Here is a 23,323-nt window from a genome sequence, read left to right as displayed (position 1 = left end):
TTCCCAGGACTCATACAGTGTTACTATCCAAAACACTGTGCCCTGCAGAAACCACAAATGACATTTCATTTCATTTCAAATGACATTTCTTAACAACTCCACAGCCTCCCTGAGCTTTCTACTTGTGAAAGGTTACCACTAAAGTAAATAAATCAACTTGATATAAAATGCCTTTTCCTTTTCTTGATGAAAAGCATTGCCTCTTCCAAAATCAGACTAATCCAGAGCTCTGAGAGTATTCAGTCTAGGGGCTAGTATTGATCTTTTTTCTCTCAATAGCTTACTCCCTAACTTCCAAGTCTATTATACAACATCCCTGTGGGGTAGCAAGAAGTCATTATATTGCCTAGTATCTTCAGCTTCCAGAGAAAAACTGATCCTACTTACAGCCCTATAATGGAAACCTTTGCTTTCTACAGTGATCTTGTATGTATTGGTTCAGAAAAATTTCTTCACTCTGGTTATTGTAAACTTTCTGCTTATTGCAGTACCATGCTAATAACACTAAAAGCAAGCATCTAAGTACACTGTATAAAGTAACAGATAGAAGCAAATGCAGGGATGATACAAAACATGCAGGAAGACAGCCTTTTAATGCAGTGACTCTTGAAACTGTAGGTCAGTTTTCTTACCTCTTGAGGCTCTTGACATTGAGATGCTAACACCAGGAAAGATCTCTGTGCTTGGAAAGCAGCACGTACCATCTCTGCCTGTAAGGAAAAGAGATAAGTTAAATCTTAGCCTGTGACCTCCAGTACTTCTCTTTGGCAGCTCAAAGTCAAGTGTGACAGCTCAAATTTTTCTTGCTGTTTCTCATCTAAATCACAGCAATGCTGACTGGAAAAAATGTACTATAGTGGCTTAGCTATATATATATATATATATATATATATATAATTTTTTTTTTTAAATCTGAAGTTAGGCTTCCTATCTTCTTCAGATAGGAAATAAAACAAGTTGATATGCAGCCTTTTGCTTATCATTTATAAGATAAGTCACGGAAGGACTTAATTTTACCACTTCAGAGAATGTTCAGGCATTTTAATGGCAATGTAATGGCAGTGTTTATACTCAGAGTGCAAGATAACAACTTACTACTGCTGAGACCTGCAGCCTGCAAACTTTCTGCTGAATGGTACCTTAGCCTGTAGTGATGTTCAAGAAGAGTTTGGCATATTTATTGAGAGATGAGGCTGTAACTCATTCCTTTCCTGTATTTCCCTGTGCAGACCCTAAGACTGATGGCTATGAGAGATGAGGGTGGCTGAGGCTTTTTGGGCAATTTCCCCCCCAGAACTCTAGAATTTGGACTAAATCTGCATCTGACAAATTTGTTTTTGAACACTACACATTTTCGTTACATTATGAATGATGTATGTTGATTTGAATCCAATCAGTATTTCAGTATCACCTATATCTTATTCAAGTGGATGAGTAATGACTAGAATGATGAGTTATTAGCAAAGAAAAGAACTATTCATAAATAGTATGTATTAGCTATATAAAACTAAACCAAATGCTGTTAAGTTAATCTAATATGAATGAGTACATTCATAATCACTTTGTGAAAGGGTGGGGAAGTTCATGCTATTTGTCTTTGAGGTTCCTTCAGTCTAAAAAGAAAACAAGAAAATTTTATGTATGGGCCTATGTGGGTGCAACTTAAATTACATTAAAGTTAGGAAGTTCATAGCTCAAAGCCAAATGGTGTTTATCTATCTTAAAATGTGATGGCATGAATAAAACTTAATCTGTTAGGATGAAAATCACTGCAAGGAAAGGTGGTAAAAGAGGGCAACTTGGACACTATTTGTGTAGAAGGGGGATGTTATGCTCTGACAAGTTGAGATTTGTAAGAAGGCAGTCATCTCTATAAATGGATAAATAAATAAATAACAAGGGAAATTATATGAGTACAGGAAACAACCTTTTCAGACAGACAAAAATACTATCAAAATGGCAAGGTTTGGGGTTTTTTTAGGCATTTCAGAAGACTGACTTTTGGTACAGAAATTTGTAAAACAACATGCATGCTATTTTAAGCTTAATTTTTGTGCATAAGGAGGACCTTGCAGACCAGCTGACCAAAAAATAATATCTGAGGAGGAGTGATTATGAATAGATTCAGTTCTTCTGAAACTGCAAGATGGACAAAAATAAATCTACAGGTCGGTATTTTTGAGGGGCCAACTTGTGGAAAATAGAAAAAATCAGTGACTGAAGATGAGTGGCCCAAGGAACTCAATTAACTGAATGCAGGAAAGAATGGATTTGCATTAATAATGGAAACAATCTGCACATGCTGGTCAAGAGAAAAATTAGCTAGTCTCTGGATGCATAAACGACTGAAACAAGATACTAGGTACAGAACCTACAAAGAGTGAGATTATCAAGGAAAATTTGGTTCAGAGATTATAAAATAAAAAAGTAAGGGAATGAAGGATAAGTGCCTTGTTGATCTGTCTTTCACAGAGAAGTAAAACTAAGCCATAGGTTTATTTTAGCTACTGGAACAATAAAGAACTCAAGAGATGAATTGAGGCCATGGTCATGAGCTGAAGAGTAAGCTGAGCATCCTTACATTCTTCTTGATGTATAACTTCATAGAGTTATAGAATGGCTTGTGTTGGAAGGGACTTCAAGGATCATCAGGTTCCAATCTCCCTGCCACAGACAGTTGCCAACCACTACATCAAACATCTGATGAGGCTGCCTGGGGCACCATCCAACCCAGCCTTAAACAGCACCAGGGATGGGCATCCACAGCCTCTCCAGGCGCCCTGTTCCAGCACCTCACCACAGTGAAAAAACTTCCCCTGATACCTAATCTAGATCTTCACTCCTTGAGTTTGAAACCATTTCCCCTTGTCCTATCACTGTCTACCTGTGTAAAAAGTTAATTTCCCTCATGGTTATAATCTTCCTCTAAATATTGGAATGCCATAATGAGGTCTCCCTGCAGTCTTCTCCAGACTGAACAAGCCCAGCTACTTCAGCCTGTCTTCATAGGAGAGGTGCTCCATCCCTCTGATCATCTTCATGGCCCTCCTCTGTACCCTCTCCAAGAGCTCCACATCCTTCCTGTGTTGGGGGCCCCAGGCCTGGACGCAGTACTGCAGATGGGGCCTCAAAGAGCAGAGTAGAAAGGGACAATCACCTTCCTCGCTCTGCTGGCCACTCCTCTCCTGATGCAGCCCAGGATACTGTCGGCCTTCCGAGTTGCAAGCACTCACTGCTGGCTCATTTTGGGTTTTCCATCTACCAGAACCCATAAGTCCTCCTCAGCAGGGCAGCCAACTCTCAAGGTGTTCTTCTCCTAGTTTGTGTATATTTCTGGGATTACCCTGACCCAAGCGCAAAGTCTTGCACTTTGCTTTGCTGAACCTCGTTAGTTTTACATGGGCCCAGTGTTTGAACTTACTAAAATCCCTCTGGATGGCATTGCTTCCTTTTAAGATAACTTTGTTGGCAGAGGTAATATGAACAGGATAAAACTTAGCTATTATGTCCTCTTCCTCCCTCCTAGTTTAAAACAATGCTAAATTTGGGATCTAAACAAGGAATCAATTGATTGGAAATGCTAAAGACTGGTAAATTCAAGTAGAAAAGCCAGGGAGGAGCCTTTCTGAAAAGAGTATATGCAGTTCTACAGCTGATGTGACAAAACAATTTATGGTAGAGTTACAGAAGTCCATTGGAGAGGACACTGTAAGAACCTCTCTGGAATTCTCTGTAAATCACTAGTCATTTTTATTAAAGAAAGATGAGCTTAAATTAGAACTGATGTAGAAAAAAACTATTTGGATATTTAGAGTAATGGAGTAGCTGTCTTACATAGATACATTTTCATAAAGTTTCATTTGTGCTTAGTAGCACAGTGGGTAAGGAATATGATGATTCTTTCTCATACAGAAGGTAAATATCAAAGGAAGAAGAGCTCTGGTCACAGGTCTGTAAACTGGGTCACAAACATAGTCTCATCTTCAGATTTCAGCTAACCCAGAGAGTGAAGTTCAGAAGGGTTCTTCCAAATTCCTACAAAGAGCCAACATTATTTTAAGACAGAACTTTGAATGCTGATAGATTACAAAACAAGACTTTGAAAATAAAAAGTCTGGCTTTTTTTTTTTTTTAAATACTGCATTAAATCCATACTTTTGGGTTCCCACTTACACATGTAGACTGAGTAGAACTTCTTTCTCCCCTCAGAGTATGACGTTAACAACTGTTTTTGTGCCTGATTTTTCACTTCTTTTCTGCTGATGCTCTAGCTTTCCACATTATTTTTATTATCCCTTACTTACTGTAGGACATTGGAAACATTCAGTGGTCAGTGGACTCCTATGGACTGGTGATACCATATCCCTGAGATTATCCAGCCCCATAGGCTTTTAGCTGTATAGGGGGAAAAGCACTTACCTTTGAAATTAAATCTTAATCAAAGGATTGTGCTAACACAGATTTTGAATTTTTACGAGCCCAATTTCACAAGACTTCTGCAACAGACACTTCCTTCTTTCTCTAGCAGCATTAAAAATGGGTTTCTGAGTTGAATGTTTCCAAACATGCAGTATTTCTTTCCATGCATCCTACCAAAGTATTAGAAGACCTTCTTCTCATTAAGAATGCATTGGTTCGGTTTATCACCACCTCAATTCTTTCAGTATTTGAAATGTGACACTTCGTTGCTCCTTCCTTCTTCCTTCTTTTTAGCAAGCCGGCTGTGTAACCAAGCAGAAGCACTTTTTAATGTGGAACTGACTCTTTCATTTGACCTCCATATCCACTGAAGTCTAGTAAGTGAAAATGGATCGGAGGGATTTTTCTCAACAGCTTGTGCTGCTCAGCCAAAAGATTGGCACAGAATAAATCAACTGAGATTCTTTCAGTTATAATGAATGATAGTAATGAAGACTGAGTGTCAAAAATGTATGGAGATTGTGAGTAAATTTATCAGAGAGACTAGAACACAAACTTGCACACATTTTTCTGCAGATAAAAATGGGATATTTTGGAACAGCAGATAGATGATATCTCAAAACTTTGGCTAATCCTTTTGGCATTCTTGGGATTATGTACTGATATAGCAATCATCAGATAGATTCTGCAGCTGAGGCAAACATTTTGAAGGAAGCAAGTTCTTCAGAATATTTTCTATTCCGCTAAAGGCTGGAGGAGATGGCTGTGACTTTGGGCTCGAATGCCCAGACTGCCTGCATGCCATTCTCCTCAGTTTCCCAAACAGTAAATTGTAGAAGAAGCTGTCTTAATCCTCTACCTAAGGTGTGCTTCATAGCTGCCTTAGGTGGTTACTGTGACTGGAAGTGAAGAATTCTGACATGTCAGCCCAGTTCCATTCCTGTTGAAATCTGTGTCTGACTACAGGGACTGGCCTCTCCACCAACGTCACAGTAAGAGCATAGGCAGACCTCTTCACAGTTAAGCCTGCAGAAATTAATGGAGGAATCATTTGTCCTTAAGATATCTCTTTCTTATTTTAAACATCTTATTCAATCTAAGTTGCCCATCATACTGGTATCCAAGCACTAATGAATACAAATATTATTTATGTAACAACAGTTTGGCAGCCTACAAGAGGAAGACAAGCACATGCATTCATCTTGTTATGAGTAAATTCAGTTTTTGGAAAAAAAATAGTAAAATAAAATAGAAATAAGAGAAACAAAAGATTTCCTAATGAAATTCAGTCAATAAAATTAATCTATTGACCCAATAATATAAATTGACAGGTGTGATTATATTTAATAATGTATTTCCTTAGTCATAGCACTAAAAAGCATAATGTAAATACCAGAATTCACTGAACTTCTGTATTTGGAAAATAATACACATCTGCATATATATACACTCGGACATTAACAGTGATAATTTGCAAATCAAAATACAGATAGATGTACATTTTGGATTTTGAAAATACCCACAATAACTTTGTTCTGAAACAAAATATTAAAGAGGACATTGCAAAAGAGAGTGAGGATTTAGTTAGTGGCCCAGAGTTTTAATCACAGGTTTTGCAGCAATCATTTGAGGTCCTTTTGGTCTAGCAAAAGACACAATGACTGTTGGCAAATAGCAACTACAGATGGAACTTCAGTCTCATGGGCTAATACCCAATCTTTCTGTGAAGGGAACAATACTGCCAGAGAAGGAGAAAGAGTTCATCTTCTACATTCTGCTTTCAAGAGCCTCTACAAAGTGAAGTGGAGAAGTGGCTGGTGGCTTAAATGGAGAAACAAGAAATGGAAAAAGAATGGTGTTTAGATTAAGTATGGGGCTGCCATAGAAACTTCCCAGGCCAGCTGAAGAGATACAATTTGTTTTGTATGGTTAATTGGCTGATATAGATTTCTTTTTAGAATTGAGCCAAATGCTGAAGTTAGTGGCAGTTCTCCAAGCAATGCACTTGATACGGGAAAAGAGAAGAAAGAAAAAAACCTATCACTTTTCTCTTACTGGTATATGCAGAAAACAGGGTTGAAATTGTGGTCAAAATTGAAGTCAGTGGGAAATTTGCCACTGATTTTGATGGAGCCAGACTGCACCCCAGATGTTTTCTTTTCTATTTTCAGTTACAGATAAATTTGGCTACCACTAATCAGCTGTCCTGTATTTTTATAGTGTTTTTCAGTCTCCATAGCTATGTCTATATTAGGTAATTTTTGCTAATATTTCTCAGCATTGCTTCTGCCTGTCCAGTACCAATCTAAGGTTAGAACAGGGCTGGTCTTTCTAGCAGTTTATATCTATTGGTGTCTTAAACACTGTCATTTAACTGTGCACAGTGCTAGCCAAAGTTATTTATTTGTTGTTTCAGAGAAACATCTGTAACTAAGTTCACCAATTTTACCTTTCAGATAGCTTGACTGTGATTTAAAATACTCAGAGCTCTTACAGCTCTTACTTCCAGTGAAGCTAATGACCTAAGACAGATAGTAATTGTTCGGCACAAATCTTTACTCACCTGTCGTTTTAGTTGTCTGTATTACATGAACTGTATAGATGCAGGGGAGCAAAGGAGAACTTAAAGCTACATCAACTTCTTTTACACAAATTACAAAAATATTGCCCTAGAGAAAGAATATACAGTCTCTTTTGCACTATAAAATTTGCTCCAGTGTTCTAGAATTTATGCTCTACCAGTTTTGAGTGATGTGAACAGGGCTTATTGAGCTTAAGGGACTGTTAATTTTAAAACCTGAAGAATGTCACTAAAATGCCAGCTTTGTTAAATAATTCTTTATTAATTTGCATAGCAGAAGTAGTCAATTATTTTCTTCATCTGTCATTTCAAACAGATAAATATTTGGCTGGAGGGCCACTAAGGCTACTAACTACTGCCGAGCGAAAAAGTAGATCATATTCTTCCAAAACATCTCTAATATCCCCCAACCACTAGAGAAGAAGAGCAATACCAGACCAAATCTGAACTAGTTGATGCTTTCTAACTGCATTTTTCACTTCCAGATTCTTCAGTTCTCCATGAATCTCCTTGCAAATAGCCAAAAATCTCTCATGACCTCTGCTCCTTTCAGCTCTTATAGGGAAGTTCTGAAAACAAATGTAGAGTACTGATGGTTGAAGATTCAGTATAGGAAAGTACTGAGAACTGTGTGCAAGAATTAGTCCAGACATTACTGGAGTTGTGATCTATTTACAGACTAGAGTTTTTGTTTGTTTGTTTGTTTGCTTTCAATACCTTTACTTTGAAGATTTTCAAGAATTCAAGTTTGCCACTAACATGGCAATCTGCTATCTTCTGCAAGGAGCCAGTTACCTGCTAAAGATTTCAAATCTAGATTTCAAATCTACCTCATTGCATTGTGTATAGTTCAGGATCTGCATTTAAAGGACTCTACGCCAGTGGAAGTAAAAGACAGTACTGGCACATTGCAATCTGTGATCTTCCAGCCTCTGGGGCTTATCTGGACATTCCCAACACTGATTCTCAGCTGTGAAGAACTTGTGTTGACATGTTCTGCCTTTATAATACATAAATACTGATCATCATTAAAAATAACCAAACAACTACAACAAAAAAAGCAAAACCAGCTGATAAAAACATCCAGATATTTTAAGAACAAATATAAAAAATAACAAATGGATTCTTTACAATACGGAGGAGACATCACTACAGTCCTTACTAGGCCAGCATTGCTGATTTGAGATTTTAATAACTAAAGACAGTCACAGTATATTTCATGAGATATAGAATATGTGAAGCAGCAGCCAGTGATCAGTTGATTTTGACCTGCCTTCAAATTGCCTCCAGAAGTCCTGAGTTGAAAGGCTAACACTATAAGAGAATGACCACTCAGAAAATGATGCAATTTTCCAAAGAGAATTAATTAATTAATGATATTATGAGAATATTCTTTGTATCACATCAAAGGATGTGCCATCCCAAAATTGTAATTTTCTTTTTAACCAGGGAGGGCAGAGAGAAAGCACCCCAACCTGCACACACATTTACAGAAGTTAGCCACAATCTTTGAAGAAACAGCTCTTATAGCTTCACATCCAGACTACCGTGCAAAAGCAAGTTTGTTTCTCAAAGACAGATGGGAAAGAAAGACCAACTCACTCCAGGACTTGATTAAAGAACAGAAATCACGGTACATTCAAGTCTCACAGACTCCCAAAGCTTCTAGTTTCTGCTTTTATTTGGAGCTGCACTCTGTATGTCAGAAAACATGTATTACTTCCTGAAATCAATAGAAACCATATAGTATGTACCAAATAGATGAATTCCAAAATTGACTATTATCAGGGTCAACCATTTTTTAAAATTCAGGTTCCTTTTTTTTCCTGTTGAAGTCCGAGTTCAGAATTCTTGTAGGACCTCACTGCGTGTGTTGAGGAGAAACCTCATTTCCCTGAGTAAAGGTAATTCTACATTTTCTGTAAGGGACAGAAACCATAAAGCTGACAACAGCTGAGGTCCCAGCAATCTGCAGGCCTCTGCAGAAATGTGCTTTTGCCTGCATTGGCTGCTGGAACCCTGGTTATTTCACTGATAGGCTACTTTGCCACTGAGGTTTTCTGATACAGCCAAACTGGAACTGGAAAGGGGTGCAAAGAAGAACAAGAAAGTCTCCAACAGGTACATCAACCATAAAAGAGTTGAAGACCTTCCCTAGTGAGCATTACAGGCAGTCTGGTAACAATGGACAAGGAGAAGGCTGAGCTACTCAGCAACTTTTTGCCTCAGTTTTCACTTGCAACTGCTCTTCACACATCCCTTGTGCAGATGGGTCAGAAAGTGGGACTGGGGAAGAAATGTCCCTCTCACTGTAAGTGAAGATCAAGTGAGCGACCACCTGAGGAACCTGAATATTCATAAGTTCATGGATCCCGACAGAATGCATCCCCAGGTCCTAGAGAATTGGCTGCTGTCGTCGCCAAGTCAATCTCAGCAATATCTGATTGCTGATTTGATTGAACTGTCAGCCTCACCTCTATGTCAGGGAAAATCATGAAACAGATAGAGCCTCTTGGAAGCTATGCTAAAACACACTGAAGACAAGGAGGTGATAAGAGACAACCAGCATCGTTTCACAAAGGGCAAGTCCTCCCTGACCAACTTTGAGGGTACTGGTGGATGGCAAGCTAGACATGTGCCAGTAATGTGCCCTTGCAGCCCAGAAAGCCAACCATATCCTGGGCTGCATCAAAAGAAGCATGGCCAGCAGGTTGAGGGAGGTGATCCTGCCCTTCTACTCTGTGCTGGTGAGGCCTCATCCAGCGTACAGCATCCAGGCATGGAGTCCTCAGTACAGGAGGGACAAGGACCTGTTGGAGCACATCCAAAGGAGAGCCACAAAAAAATCCAAGGGTTGGAACACCTTCCCTATAAGGACAGGCTGAGAGAGCTGTTCAGCCCAGAGAAGAGAAGGCTCCAGGAGACCCAAGAGTGGCCTTCCAGTATCTAAAGTGGGGCTATAAGGAAAGAAGGAGATAAACTCCTTAGAAGGGTGAAGATAGGACAAGGGGAAATGGTCCTTGATAGGTCAAGGGGAAATGGTTTCAAACTAAACGAGGCAAGATTTAGACTGGATGTAAGAAATGTATGATAAGGGTAGTGAAGCACTGGAACAGTTTGCCCAGAGAGGCAGTGGATGCCCCATCTCTGAAGACATTCAAGATCAGGCTGGACAGGGATCAGAGCAACCTGATGTAGCTGTAGGTGTCCCTATTGCAGGGGAGTTGGACTGGATGATCTTTGACCTTTAAACACCACTTCCAACTCAAATGATTCTGTGATTCTATGATTCTGTGACATCGAAAGTCCAGGTATATTTATCCAGTCTTGGAGGCTGGATCTCAGGCTCTCTGAAAGGAAAGATGCATCTACATGCATGTTGATGTGATTGAAAAGTAAGACTGCAAAAATGTTGTTCTTTGAACAGAATATGTATTGAAGCAACAAAAAAGAAACATTTCAGCCTCAAAGATCTCCCTTGTTTCCAAATCAATCTTTCATTGCTCTGAGCTCTGGAATAAAACACAGTTAAATACCTGAGACAAAAAAAAGCAAATAACTGAACTGTTTTGCAATTCAGATTAATTATAGAAATACATCAACTTATGGATGTCAAGAGACTAATGGAAGTGAGCAGTGGCAGTGACATGTTTTAATCTCCTCTGATGGACTCTTTAACATCCAGAAATCTTGCTATATGGATCATACAAATCAAACTGGATAAAGAGGCAATACATATTTGTAGCCACATTCTATCCTCATCATTCCTGACAGTATTCTCAGCTTATTAAAAACAACACTGAAACTGCACATTGGTTTCCCTTGTGGCTTAATTTTCATTATTCACTGAACTCCTTTTTGCTAGAAACTGTCTGAAGAGCCAGATTCTGAGCTCATTGTTTGTTTTTTTTTGCTGACTACAATGAACAGCCTTCTCACTTTCCAGTCCTAGCAGTTCTATACACTCAAAACATTTGCAACCACCAACTAACAAAATAAAAGCAGGGCAGGGATGGGGAGGCAGGATGAGTGAGGAGAGCATGCATGTGCTTTTCAGAAAGAATGAGACTGAACATTACAAAAGGCTTGCTCATAGCCTATAGCAACAAATGACGTTAATCAAGCACAGGAGATAAGTGTCACAGTATGGTACCCAAAAAAGAAAAAAGTTCAAAAAACTCAAACATCGATTGATGCGTATTCTGCAGCTTGAAATAAATGAGCTTACATTGTGTTACAGCTTCAATTTGAAGTTGTAGTTCCTCCTATAGCAATAAGAACCATGAGCACTGGTGTCAATAAAGAAAGAGTTTTCAGTCACAAGAAGTTCATCCTGATGATGAAAACAGGAATGTTGTCTCTCTGCTTCTCTGTCTCAGTTTTCCTGATGGATCAATACGGTCTGATTTGTGAGTGATTCACTGCAAATTACTCTTGTAAGAAGCCCAGACCTCACTTTTCAGAGGACTAACTAAAGATGACTGTCACCTATGTCTTCCCAAGCCCGTATTGCTTTTAATCAGAACAGTAAAAGACTGAAATTTGAAATCTTATCAAGGCTTCTGACAACTCCCTCATGGGCCTTGGGTCTCTGCCATCTCCATGTCTCAAGTCCTTCCTCTAAGATCTGTCCTACCCCATGACTTTGCAACAGGCTCACTGAGAAGCAGCCACACTGTGTTTGCAGCTGGTCCTCACAGAAAAACTACCTGTCATTTGGCTAACTAATTTAGTAACTTCATTACCTTATGGTTTTTGGTTAAATTGCTGCAATGTTCTTCAACTTGTGGGGCACTTCTGCCTCTAGGTCTGCAGTCTACTTGTAATGAATCCATAGAAAAGCACCAAGAAAAACAGTGTTCATGTCAGAAGATTCAAATTTGCTCTTAAAGGGCTTCAATGAAAACATTTTAGAGGATAATAAAATTACCATGAGCTAGAGCATATAATCAGTTCTGACTTAGAGACTTAAAACGGCTGGAGAAACATGATGGAGTTTTAATTTCATTTCCCACTGCTTCTAAGACTTCCCACACAAATCTTTCCGATACCATTTTTCAGGCATCCTTTTGAAATCAGTCTTATTTTACTGGAAAACCACACACAGACATAATTTCTGCTTTAGGGGTATTAGACTCTAATCCAAGAAATGTCCCCTGATCAATTCCACTATGAAACAAACATATTTGAATTTAGTCGGGAACTACTCCATATGCAAAGAAGCAAGCTCCATGAAAACAGGCTATGAAAACTGTTTGACAGCATTGAGAGTTAATGTTTTCTTATGTTTCTGACTGAGGGAATACTGAATGGAACATCTTCATTGTATATTCCAACCACTATTACCCTGAATTTGCAGGTGCTGTTTCTCACGCCAGCAATACACTAATTGCCCAGTACTGGCCACCGTGTCATGTGCTCTTCAGTATGGTCTGCTAGACTCTCCTCCTTGCCTTTTTAAATAAGAGAAAAAGCAGGTTGCGTTTAGTACAATGACATTACTGAGAAACTGTGAGCTTGATCCAGTTTTCATCAAAATTAACAGAAAAACTCCCAGTCTTTCAGGGATTGTTGATTTGGACAAAGCAGGCCAGGTTATTCATGTTTCAGAGCCATTCTTCTTGCCAACCAGGTGTCTTACAGTTAGTCAAGTGTAACCATGCCTTCACCTGACCCAGTAAATCCTGCTTATTTTGTAAACCAGATCCAATCCTTAGTCTAGAAATGAAGTCATCCCTTTGGAGCAGACAAATCAAAAGTTGTAAAGCACCTAAAAATGGTAATTGCTCTGGATTAGCCATTTGGCTTCATTGTGTATACTGTATTTCATATTTAAGCAAACATTTTTCATAGCTTATACTATGAACTATCTTGTTGTACACACGCAGGGTGAGAAATATGATTGCAATATCATTAAAAATCAACTTTAATATTGCCAATAGTTGCTAATAATCCCAAGTTTGTTTTTTCATCGCTGATTATTTGGTTTTGTACTTTTGTTTGTTTTTTATTTTAGTGGATGGCAGTACAGATTTCTATGTTTAGTTTCTTTCTTTCAGCTGTTTTGTTGATGTATAAAAATACTTGTCTTTATTCTTTTTTTTTCTTCATTATTCTATTTTTCCCAGTCCTGTGGTAGCTACTTGGCTTGGTGTTTATTTCATCCACCAGAAAATACCCCTCATAGAAATGCAAAGGCAGCGTGACAGCAAGCTTCTCTTTGGGCATGTTGACATCATCCTCTTCTCTGAGCTCTAATTCAACTTTCAACACAATGCCTAAAACCGCACAGCCTCTGGGCACAAAAGAACAACACGAGAGTACACTTGTGCATTCTGTTGCCCTGTAAGCAAATTGCTTGTTAATGAGGAATCAGCCAGATAATGGGTTTGATAGTCTGTGCTTTGATTAGGTAATATGAAGTGCAGAAGTGTTTTTTGGTGTACCAGAGACAGCACATCCTGTTCAAAGTTCAAGCTATGAGAGTCATTGAGTAACTCATCAACATCACTCACAAGAAAAGACAAGATGTGGCTATTTCATGTGTAGTAACTACTTTTTGGATGAAATGAGAAAGCTATGATTTTTTAACTTTGTTGACAGTCCAGACTGGAGCTGCGCTTTTCCAAGAGCAAGTATAAAGATAACTCATTAAATATACCTCATTAAAGATAACTCTTGCCTTCAGATGCCTGACTGTATTTACACGGACCATGCCTGGAAAGAGTAGAGGCTTTCACACAATAGATAAAGAAAAGAGAACCTCTGTGAATATAAGCATGCAAATAAAATTTCTGTAATGTGAACGCTGCTTCTCCTGCTCACAATAGTAGAAGATCAGTGCATGCATACAGCCCCTGCGGATGGGATAACATGCTGGAAATTGCTGTTCCCCTGCTATTTGTTTGTGTATCGCACATGTAAATGAGTCGTATCTTAACTGTCCCAGGAAGGAGCAAGGCAACCAACAAACTTTTTATTCCTGGGCACTCTGATGTATGCTCCACAATGTTGCTGGTTATCTGTCTGAGCGCCGCATTTCAGCAGCTGGAAGTTGATGATAGAGAGGAGGAAAAAGATATCAATATTTCTATAGATTTCCTTTCCAGGCTAAATAGCTTGGATGAGAGAAGCAGGAACATAACTGAATCCCCTAGGCAATCTGTTCTTTGAAGTGGTGGGGTTGGGAGGTTAGGAGATTTTTACAAATATAAAATAATTAAAATAGGAAGTATTAGTCGATTTGTTTGACAGGAAGTCTGTAATTCTCCTCTGTTCTGTATCACATAAAATACTATAATATGGACATTTTATGTTATCAGTCCTTTTCCTGTAGAATTAGTACATTCTCTTCTTATCACTATGTCCCATCTGGTACATTGTTCAAATTCAAGCCAAAGTATCTCATCACTTGCAATATCACATAAACAAAAACAATGTGACGAAGTTCATCACAAAAATCTACTCGTGGCCTTCTAAGATCCTGCTTGCTTTGCTGTGACATGACAGAGCCCATCAGAGGTGAGTGCCCAGCTTCATCACTGGGATACGATCTGAAGACAGACCGTGTCTCCCACAGGCAGCTCTCCATCATCCTCAGCACATTTTCTGTAGTGGTGGATGCATCTGGGCAATTACTGATAGGACTACATTTTGTGATCTAGCAGTCAGCCACTGCTGTCTATCTGCTGGAAATAAGAACACTTTCTATACTGCGGACCCACAATCTATCCTCTACTGCTTTTGAATTCCCTCATTTTGACAGAAGAATGGTCCAATGTTGGCACATACGATCAATCAGCTTCAGGGTGGCTGTTCTAAACTGTAATAGCTGGTGACAGCCTTCAAGACATGGGTATGTCAGGCCTAGGACAGCTGGTTGGCAGCAATCCTGGCCATATTCACTCTTCCACTGACTTCACATAATCTGTAGTTATGACATGGACAGAATACAAGTTCTTCATAATTCTGTGTCTAGCTACAGCTTCATAAATTATATGCCTGTAGGGCACTTTGCGTGCCACAGAAGTACCCATATAATCACCAGGTCTTTCTGCTGTAGTGACAGGACAGCAAAAGGATCTCATCCTAGGCATTTACATAGGTTAATTTGTTTTAAACAGACTATGTAAAAAACCTAACTATTCTGTCTTTTTAAGTGGCTAGTTTCTGTACTGCGGTTGACCTCAGAGATTCAGCATTGCTTATACTGTAATTTGAATGAGAAGTAAGTTGCTTTCAAGACTGAGTCTAAGCAGAACGCTTTTTTGATAAAATAATCTTTGTGAAATCCACTGTGCTGCATGGAGCCAGGAGCTAGCTGCTAGTTCTCTCTTTTTTTGTTGGCTTTCAATAGACTGTTTCAGCATGCTGAAAGAATAGGAGTTGGGCTCCCCAACGGATTTTAGTTATGGCTGTGTTCTTCCTTTCACCAGAAACACAAACCACACAATCCTTACAGCAATCAGCACAAAACACATCATGTTAAATCCTTTATTTCTGTAGCATAATATAAAGCCTCCCTTTCTCTCATATTACCATTCTGGTGAGTCAGGTATGTGAGGTTTTCTAGGCAACAGGTGTTTTCTGAAATAAAATACAATCTTCCCTTCAGCTAATTATGTGGCAGAGACAGCAGCTGCAAGTATAATGCTGAGGACACATAATAAGACACCCAGAAGAAAAATACTCCTTGTTCCACTTGTTAAGGTAAAGCACAGATGTTGCTGCTGTGATAAGTATGAGCATAAGGCAACCACAGTCTGCTTCATCCTATATATTCAGAATCTAAGATTTCAGAATATTTAATAGGCTGCAACCAGAATCACCAATTTCTTTATGTAAAGGAAAGTTGTTTATGTCTAATCTAATAGTCCTAACATACACTCTGTATCTTAGCTTGCATTACACCATCAGCAACAATATGCTGGAGACTATCCACAGACTTGAGAGATAAATTATAAACATTTTTGTATATGGTGATATCAGTGATAAGTGTCAAATATGTAAATTAATATGCTTACTGATTTAAACATTTACAGATACCATCAATTAAAAAGAAAAAATTACAAAAACGTTCCAGTCATTTAGAAAGTTAAATGCATACTTTTTTATTGTGTTGGGGTGCAGTACTGTGGCTATTGCTATTCACAGGTTTAGACTGTTGAGAAATCAACTGCAAAATAATGGTGCCTTATAATCTTTATGGTCAAAGGTAGAACAGATCCTTTCCAGGGATCAATTCCCTGTTCAATTAGAGGTGTACTTCTTTTTCTCAGCTTGTTATTTTTCCCTTATTTATTTTAAGAGCCAAGTACATATACAGTGTCTTATAGTATAACTGTTAAGGTGAAGAGGCTTTCAAATTAAATTGAAGCCTGGCATTTTCTAAAAACATGAGGATCCTCAAGAATCATCTGATCTCCTACTCCCTCTAGTATTTTAGGCCTAACTAGGTCAGAATCTCTACCCTGCTAACGAGAACATATAATATCACAGAAAAAGCACAGACAGAAAAATCCCAGAGCTCTTGCTCTGTGAACAGACTGTTACAGGCTGTCTTGCAAAGTATTTATTATGTCCTTTCAATCCCAGTTTCCTGTACAACTACATGCTTTTCTGGCTACAGGGTTTTTTGTGGAGCAGCAGCTGCAAGGAATTGGGGAACGATTAACACAGGTGGAGAAAGGCCTGATTGCATGGATCTACTAGATAAAGTCAGTAGCTTCACGCTCCTCCACACCAGACTCAAAGTGATCTTATCTCTTCTGTGTGTGATTTCTTGGCAAGACATCTATAGATAAGCTGTTGTGAACTGCAGTAAAATGAGCCCATTTTTCTCATTCTATCACTAACAAATTTAGAGAAGACAGAATTAAAAAATAAAATGAAACAAACAAACTCTGATCACAAGGTTGCAAACTGGTTTCATCATGAAAATACCATTGTACTTTCTTGCTATGACATACATGGTAAGAAAGAGACACTTCAACGTCTGATGTACCCATCTTTTAGTTTCCTATGTTGTTCCAAATCAAAGAGATAAGAATAAAAAAAAAAGAGAATCAAAACTCTACGTTAATTGGTATGATGACACATCCATGAGACGTTACCACTGCTCTGACCAACCTTTCTTCCTGTTGTTTCTCAGTTGCTGCCACTTGTTCTTAATCATGTTTGTTCCTGTCCTGCAAAGAGCTTAGCAGCCAACAGGACCATTCAATTTGCTTGCACCTAAGAATATTTAGAGGTTTTGTGTATTACAGTGTTTGATCTTGGGTGTTAGAGAAGTCTCTTCGCATGAATGCAAAAGCCCTTCCTCAACCAAATGCCCCCAGTGTGTCATGCCAGTATTAACAGGAACAAATAATTCAGAGAACTGCCATTAAAATTCTCCTCTGCTCAGCCATCAAAGATGATCACATAGCTTCCAAAATTTGTACGTTTATATTATGGGCAGAAAATTTGAGTAATACTCACATGTGTCTTCACATCACCTTCAAGAATCTTGCTGTACCTGAGAAACTCAGCAACGCTTCCATTCAGCAGCCTATCAAAGGCCTCCACGTATGGAGCTATGCCTACAGAAGAAGAGCATTCCATTATAATGGGTCCATAAAGTAAACAAAGTATAGGACTTTCCTGTGTAGCACATGAAGGGGGAATAGCAAAGAAATGGGGGAAACTGCTGTAACTTAATTTCTGCTGTATTCATTGATTGTGAAATCAGTGAAAAAGGATGCATTATATATATATATTTTTTTTAGTTTCTAGAAAGGAAAAATACTGCTCCTGGTAAAACTTGTCAAGGAGCACAAAGAGATTTTACTTTGCATACGGTGGGATGCCTCTTTTGTATTAAACTAACAGGTGCTAAAGTAAACATCTCTCAGCCTTTCAAAAGCATAATGGTGCAATAAGGATGGTTGTCTTAGCAAAATTCTATTACCGTACAAAAAACAAATATTACTTCCTAAAAAGAATCTGCACCGTCCTGAACAACTGTTTTTATACTATCCACCCATTCCTGAAGATTTCTGCATTGTTTGGGGGCCATTAATAACAAGTCATTAAATTTCCAGCATTTAGAATTTACTGACAGTCAGTTTAGGCAGTGAGATGTGGCACTGCAATCTCCTTATTTTGTTGTGTGACCATAAAAACAGACATTGGAGAAAGAAGGCTCAAACAAATCTTCTAGATGACACATCCCTCTGACTATGTGGTATATATTCTGCCAGAAAAACAGAAATATTGTGTTTTATATAGTATAAAGAGCTATTTTCTGATGAAGCGGACAATCAGAAGATCAAGGTGGGTCTCAGCTTCTTACATAACTGGCTTTCTAAATCACTTCATGTGATATCCTTTAAGATGGCAAAAGAACTCTTTCCTTCAGTGTTTTCCAGCCCTCTCCTTCCTCCCTAGCACATCCTCCTGTCTTGTTGGTGCATCAGAACTTTCGTTAGGTCCAGCATGGGCAACGCATATGTGAATTTATGGCATTTGTAGTATCTGAGAGAATATGGTGAAAATTCTTTCCAGCCTCTCTGCCTGCTTAAAAAAGCCTGGAGACTGCTCTGAAGAGGTACCGGGCTTTCTTCAGAGAGAGTGCTTTAACCTATTGCATCCGAATTCATAATCTTGAAAGCCCTCTTTAGTTCCTAAGAGTCATCTGGCTCCTCGACAGAAAAAAAGAAGGGCTTTGGTAATGGGAATTTGCAATGGCCTGTGTTAAAAAAAAATGTAGTTAGACAACTAGGCGGGATTTCAAGGCTGCTTTTGTTCTCTTGATGTCACTCACCTTTAATTCTGAGGAATTTCTGGGCTTTCTTCCATATTCAGTGCTTGTGTGTAAACCCCTCAAATGACCCAGACTACAAAAGGTTTTAGTTGTAGAGATGCTTTCCAAAGCCTATTTATGTTCTTTGTTGAAATCCGTGCGCGTCTCCAAGAGAATCATTGTAACCTTTTACTTTAGAGCACACTTTTAAATAGCAGTTCACCAAATGGCATTTGTGCTATGCAGAACTAGAAAGCGACTCTGCTATTTTTTACTATTCAATACAGCTAACTCCCAGGAGCATTTACTAGAGTGTGCTGTGAGTTGTGCAGAGCAATTGAATGATTTGTTTGCAATCCCATTGTTGTAGTGCTATTTAGGAAAAAAGTAAAAGCACAGTACATTCCTCTCATGTTCCCCACTATTTTGTTGTTTAAAAAAAAAAAGCCCTAAATTAAAAAACTCAAGCTTATTTTTTTGTGATAGTTCTAGTTATGGAATGGTCATTTAGGGGGAGAGGGCATAGCAGAAGAAAGCAATGTATCTCCATTTCCACTAGGGACTTCAAAAATGTCACGTTCTTGGGCAGAGCATCTGTTTTAAAGTAGAAAAAGAGTTCTGTAAGACTGTCAGCTCTGCAATTGTTGTGGAGACTTGTGGGAGCCTCTGCAAAGTAACAAGAGCATACAGAATTATGTCTGTGGCACTGTTTGTACATCAGTCATTCCAAGTGAAAGACGGATACAGTCTGTCCTAACTGCATCGGCAAAAGCTGATTCCTGAGTTCCAGTGTGAGCCAGCTCAGCCTGGGCAGCTCCCCATGGTGCTGCTCTTATCAGTTTCTTGCTGCTGCTTCTCCCAGCAGGTGTGGTTTACAATCTCACTCATACAACACTTGTCAGTCCGTTTCTTCAGAGGACCTGCTGAGGCTTTTTAAGGCTCTGCTTCCCTGGGGGGGATTAGGCTCTTCACCTTTCTTCGATTCATAGGGTAGGCTAAGGATATGCTGATTTTCTTGGGGGTGAATTGATCTCCTTTGTAAAAGCAGCCCTGGTTCTGCAGTTCTAAGCTTTGCGTTAGTAGAGACTCACCCAAATTGTTTCATTATAGGATTGAAGCCAATGTTTTTTGAAAAATGTAGACTTCTTAGTAGCAATCAATTTACTTGTACATGGGTCACGTTTCTCCATTATTTGCTAAGGCTTACTAGCTGTCTGGATTTTCTCCACACTGTACACATTTTACTACTGAAGCTCACTGACCAGCTAAGTCCCCTGCTCTGGAAGTCTGCTGGAAGATGCTCCCTTCCTGTCACAGAAACATTGCTTTCAATCAGCTGCTCCACAGCAACTGGTGGCATTTAGGCCTATAGCATGTGTAGCCACATGTGTTGTTGGATAAGGGCTGGCGTACAGTTACAACAAAGCAGCTGACATCACATAGTAACTTGCTTCTGTCAATAAGGGAGCTGCCTGCAACTTTCTACTTTTTCTGCAGCATTCTGTATACCAAGCCCATGACAGGATGTGCTCTTCCATGAATAAGGTGGGGAAGGGCTAAGGAATGTGCAAAGCAACTGATGTGAAGATTAGCCAGGGATATACGCAGGGATTCTGGGTTTAAAAAAAAAACAAAACAGCTCCTGGGAAAGGAAAGAGGTACTTCTATTAAATCAACATCAGTACTGTCACATTTATAAAGTTATTTATCCTATAGATTGCAAGAACAACAAAAAAAATTAAGGGGTGGAAAAAAATGATTTGGCAGTATGAGGAGGACAGGTATTTTTTTCATGTATTTCCAGTTAGTGCTTTGGAGATCCACTTGAGAAAGGAGAGCTCAAGAGTGATGAAAGTAAGGCCAAGGATGTGTGGCAGATCTGAGTGAGCAAGTGCTTATGAACAAACTCATATTTGCTTAAGGATAGTAATCAATTAAATCATGGTGCACAACATGAAATTCAGAGAGCTGGAAAATAGACTCAGTGTTTATACTGCTGATTTCTTTAGGAGTATTTATGCTGTGCATTTTTGGGACGTCTCATTTCTTCTGCTAACTGGGCTCAAGGAGATGTTGTTATCTGGTGAGTTATCTACAACAATATAAATGCTAAAATCGAAAGAGCAATAAAGCTTGAAATATGGACCACGTATTTAAGAGATATAACTAATATTGAATTTTCTAGGCCATATATGTTTATAATCATGCTTAGACGACAAACACACGCTCTTCTTACAAGCTAGATTTCTAATAACAGAAAGAGGTAGTCCTTAAAAAAAAAAAGACTTACTTCCATTGACACCGTTCATCGCATCACACTCCATTCCACCAGATCTCTGGGAATCTGAAAATAATGATTCAAGTCGAGTCACTGCTTTCTCCAATCTCTCCATCAAGCCATGATTCTCTGCCATTCTAAAAAAGTCATCCAGGAAAGAGCATTAGACCCCTTTGAGAAAGCCCATTCTTTACCTCGTGTTCTACTCATCTTATGGCTTTATCAACATTTATGGTAAAAGCTCCTTTTTGTAACTATTGTCATTCCGGCTGTAGTGAAGCAGCCGACAAATGATAACTTACTTCTGTGTCAGCAGGGAATCTGATCAGTGCTCAGCCTTTGCTTTTCCTTGTAAATGGATACAAACTACTGCTGGTGTAGCTTTGGGCAGTCTGTATTTGGACAGTTTGTGAAATCTTTATAAATGCGACTGGTAGAAACGTATGCCGGCAGTGATTTGCATCAGTCAGTTCCCGGGGCAAAAATACAGATTTGATTAAAACTTGACTAAAAGCCAGCCTTTAACTGTCTACCTCCTGATTTTTCTAAAAATACATGCTGAAATCTGCCTGGGTCTTCTAGGCTTTGTAGTAAGGCTCAACCACTTTACTGAGAGACAGTCGTGAAGAGGCAATTTCGGTTGTTCTTCTGGTGTGATTTCCCATCTCTTAATTATTTTTCTTTTTCTTATAAATGCACCTGATGTCAATCAGTGCATCCCAAGCTTTTCAAATCAGGCACTGATTAACTTTTGGAAAGAAAAAACCAGGAGTCTACTTGCACTGTACTGCAACAGTGCTTTTGATGTAAAACGAAACAGAAATGGGGCTACATTTTGAACGGTTTGCACATCATTTCATTTCTCCATGAAGTGATTGTCTGTTTTCTTACATGTGGGGAAGTGTAGGCATTGACATTTTTGAATGCTAGCCAATGTCTCAGGGAACACTGTGCTCTATACACTACAGACTAAGAAACAGTTACATAAGCAAAGAGAAAGCTATGTTTAAATCTCCCATAGTTTAATATAACAAGTGGTCTTAACTTAAAGTTGTGTGTGCTTTATTCTGAGTGACATACGGCAAGGGAGCTGGTAGTGATCTATGGCTCTTGATGATCCACATGAGCTCAAGCAGAGCTCCCACACGCTGGCTTATATCCCCTACCCTATGCAATATTTTTCTAGTGAGCAAAACAAATAATGCTGCTTCAGTGTTCCCTCGCCCTGGGGAGAAAGTCTAAATTCTTTTATTAAAAAGTAGAGTAATATGAAAAGAAGGGCTTCTGATTTAAAAATCAGTATTTATAATCCTCATAATCACTTTTATTTTGAAAATTTAAGCGTGAGAAAGACTATGAGGATGGTGGGAGCACATGCAGAGCTCTCATGCTGAGTCATGCTGTCTGTCAAACAAGGTGGGGCTTTCAGGCTTTGCCCTATAAATATGAGGAGATTCGTGTTTGACCTAAGAGTGAAACAGAAGATTTTACAATGCGAAAGTCTTGGGAGAACCATTCTCATGAGAAAGTTCTGTCTGGAGATTGTGCGTTGTTTTTTTCTTTTCTTTTTCCCCATTTACATTAAATAAAAAAGCAAACCCCTGAAAGAGAATGACATGAATCGATGTGCATATAAGCACTGTCCAAAATTTGGGGGGGGAGGAGGTCTCTTCTGCATGTATTTAAAATGTACATTGTTCTGTTTGAAAAATCAATGAATTCTCCAAAGCAAAACCAAAAAACCCTTCACATCTGTAAGATTACAAGTATCTTCGCAGGAGGAATATGAAGGTGACAGGAGAGCTTCTGAAATGTGCAATTTTTTTCTGAGAATATTAAACTTTTTCTTAAAACAAAGCACTCTTATTCCTCAAAAGTATTAAGGGCACATTCTTTTCGCATTCTACTCTACTACCTAAAAGCCTCAAAACGTGCTTATTTTAAAAGTTACCTTTTAGAGCAGTTTAAAGTCTGGCTCATCTAACTGAAGCATACTAACAGTCAGTTCTTCTCATCAGCATTTTGAAGTATATTTCAGTGTATTTCCAGTTTGTCTTTACTTGAAGACATGGTCTGGTATGTAACTATATTTGTTTCCATCTGCTCCAAAATTTCCACTGATGAAAAGTACAAAATTTCTTTGTAAGAGTGGCTCCTTTTTGTCTCTTTAGCCTGATTTTGCTTGTTGAAGGATTCGGTTCTGATGTGACTACACACACTTGGAGGAATCTTCCGAACAAACAGCAATAGATCAGACTTGTAA

The 23,323-nt window shown here is 38.8% G+C and overlaps 1 protein-coding gene across 1 annotated transcript in view; it reads right to left on the bottom strand.

Annotated features, from left to right (window-relative positions):
* The window catches only part of CAP2 (cyclase associated actin cytoskeleton regulatory protein 2), a 55,529-nt gene extending 34,332 nt beyond the window's left edge, over nucleotides 1-21,197 (bottom strand). Inside the window, exons 1-3 of the mRNA XM_003204725.4 lie at nucleotides 21,073-21,197; nucleotides 17,480-17,580; nucleotides 633-710 (exon numbers count right to left, since the gene is read on the bottom strand). Coding sequence (XP_003204773.1) covers nucleotides 633-710; nucleotides 17,480-17,580; nucleotides 21,073-21,196 — 303 coding nt within the window. The 5' untranslated portion in view covers nucleotide 21,197. The remainder of the gene's footprint in view (nucleotides 1-632; nucleotides 711-17,479; nucleotides 17,581-21,072) is intronic.
* Between the last annotated feature and the right edge of the window lie 2,126 nt (nucleotides 21,198-23,323).

This window comes from Meleagris gallopavo, chromosome 3 (genome assembly GCF_000146605.3).
Source record: "Meleagris gallopavo isolate NT-WF06-2002-E0010 breed Aviagen turkey brand Nicholas breeding stock chromosome 3, Turkey_5.1, whole genome shotgun sequence".
NCBI lineage: Eukaryota > Metazoa > Chordata > Aves > Galliformes > Phasianidae > Meleagris > Meleagris gallopavo.
The sequence above is the reverse complement of the archived record's forward strand: the minus strand, read 5'-3'. Positions and strand labels throughout refer to the sequence as shown.